The 2,418-nt window shown below is 38.6% G+C and overlaps 1 protein-coding gene across 1 annotated transcript in view; it reads left to right on the forward strand.

Moving 5' to 3' along the window:
• LOC107095177 overlaps window positions 1-2,418 on the forward strand; it is a 20,756-nt gene that overhangs the window by 5,296 nt on the left and 13,042 nt on the right. Inside the window, exons 4-6 of the mRNA XM_015391167.1 lie at window positions 1,614-1,729; window positions 1,853-2,131; window positions 2,226-2,321. Of these exons, the coding sequence (XP_015246653.1) occupies window positions 1,614-1,729; window positions 1,853-2,131; window positions 2,226-2,321 (491 nt within the window). The remainder of the gene's footprint in view (window positions 1-1,613; window positions 1,730-1,852; window positions 2,132-2,225; window positions 2,322-2,418) is intronic.

A 2,418-nucleotide genomic window follows, 5' to 3' on the forward strand; every position in this document is an offset into this window, starting at 1 on the left:
GTGTGTTAAATACAGAAATGGCACACATAACTGAGACTGCGCCTTTTAGTACGGTGCGCCTTATGGTCGTGAAAATACGGTACACTTCAACTGGAAAAAGCCCTTAGGCAGCCCAGCTGCAATCCCCCATGTGTCCACGGGGAGGAGTAGTGATTTAAAGCTGGAAAGCGGCCTGTGGGGTTGCTGTTAGAGTTTTGTGCTGTGTAGGCTGTACAGTACAAACCAGGAAAATCAAAAAGTTTTGTTTCGGGTTTCTGGAAATAAACTAATATTCTTTAGATCGGATTACTCATGATAGTTTTCATTTTCACAGCTGAACATTTGACTAAAGCAAGGGGAATTGTGGCTTGATTTTGAATGTTTACATGTAAATGTAGTGTTGATTTCTATCCTTGCCTGTTTTTTCCTGTTTATCAAAGGAGGAAAACACGCTTGAAAACAAAACAATAAACATCATTTTACTATGTCATTACTTTTTAAGTTGTTTAGGTATTCAATCATCGGGCCTATCGAAATTACTTTGTATTATGTGAGAGAAGCGCCATCTCTTGGTCTGACAATGTTTATTATCGAAAGGGTTGACTCAGAGTAGAAAAATATGCACTCCCAGGACATCAGCACATCCACTCCAGTGTCTGGAAGTTGGCAGGGATTTTGCTGGCAGTTGCAGGGAAATGGGCTGCCATTCAGCTGATGTTTCACTGCGAAGGGCCATTCTGAATTGCTGCTACTGTACATGAGGCAGACACCCTGACAATTGCTAAGGCTATTCTTAAAACATTTTTTTTTATGTAAACCTTACCGCTAGAATGGATCAGGTTGTCTTGAGGTATCTCTATAGTTATGCTGCATAAGGCTGAGACTGCTGGAGGACATAGGGAGCCCTTTTCATTATTCTGTTTCATTCTGTCTCTATTCTCCCGTTCTGCAGTATCTGTGGCTTCATTCTCTAACTTTATGCTGTCTTTACCTTTCCTCATTCTCGTAGCTTCATCTGGTCTGTTCCTGTTTTGCTGTCACCTCAACCAAGAGAGAAATAACAGCTTTGCTGCTGCCATTAACACATTTGTTTCTAGATGTTGGAGCTTGGACTGTTTTCCCAGTGTAGTCCTGCTTTCCTTGCTGTGACTAATTGTATGCGCTCTCTTTTATACTCTGACATGGGAGCTGGCTCGGAACTCGTCTGCCTGGCTGTGTGTTTCCTGGATGAGTCCACCCGTGGAGCTGGTTGATAGTTACCTTTCTTTGCTTCTTTCTGTATGTCTGTCTCTGTCTCCTTGAACCCCAGTCGGTCTCAGCAGATTGCTGCTCACACTGAGTGTGGTTCTGCTGGAGGTTTATTCCTGTTAAAAGAGATTTTTTCCTCTCCACTGTCACTACAAGCATGCTTTGTGTGAGGAATCGTTTTCCAGTCAATGAGTCGAGTAGAAAACTTTTTAACTAATCTGACTGTATGCCTTGAGATGAAATGTGTTGTAAATTGGTGCTATAAAACTAAACTGAACTGAATTTAATTTAAACATGAATGCAAGCTTAAACGTTACTTATTGAAGACTGCGTCCAGTTTATCAACACTGGAAGACAATCTTTGTTATCTCTTTTGTATTTTTTAGGACCCCTCTACCCAATTGGAGGAACAACAAGCGCTCCAGAAGATGATGGAAGCACCACAGGAATATCACTCCTTCGAACCTTTAACTATTTTGGCAAATCCTACTCTCAGATTTATGTATATTCACAATATTTCATACTTTCTGCCACTTTTGTATTTTTTTAACAAGACAAAATTCAACCCTTATTCAAAAACTTAAATAAACACCATAATCGTATTTTACTGTTATTTTACTTGCAGGTAAACCACAATGGACATTTGACCTTTGATGCACCATGGAGAAGCTATTCACCAGAACAATTTCCAATTGATCAAGGCAGAGATATCATTGCTCCTTACTGGACAGATTTAGATAATAGTAAAAGTGGTAACATCTACTATGTTCAATATACCAATGGCTCTATTCTCCAACAAGTTACCGAGGACATCAACTTGTACTTCCCAGAACTTAACTTTCATGCAAACTGGATCTTTATTGCAACATGGCATAAAGTTCCCTATTTTTCAATGACTGAAACAGTAAGGAAATATATTTCAAGTTATATTTGGAATGAAAATAAACTACATTTAATCTGCAAAATGATTCAACAAATTACTCTTTTTTTCCCCATAGCAATCAACCTTTCAGGCAGTCTTGGCTTCCAATAAGAATTATTCATTTGTGATTCTGAATTATGGGTCCCTAGCACCAAAGCCATTGTCTATACAGGTTAGAGCATTTTAGTTAAAATCTCTCTCTCTCTCTCTCTCTCTCTCTCTCTCTCTCTATATATATATATATATATATATATATATATATATATATA

Source organism: Cyprinodon variegatus, unplaced genomic scaffold (genome assembly GCF_000732505.1).
Source record: "Cyprinodon variegatus isolate N-32 unplaced genomic scaffold, C_variegatus-1.0 Scaffold527, whole genome shotgun sequence".
NCBI lineage: Eukaryota > Metazoa > Chordata > Actinopteri > Cyprinodontiformes > Cyprinodontidae > Cyprinodon > Cyprinodon variegatus.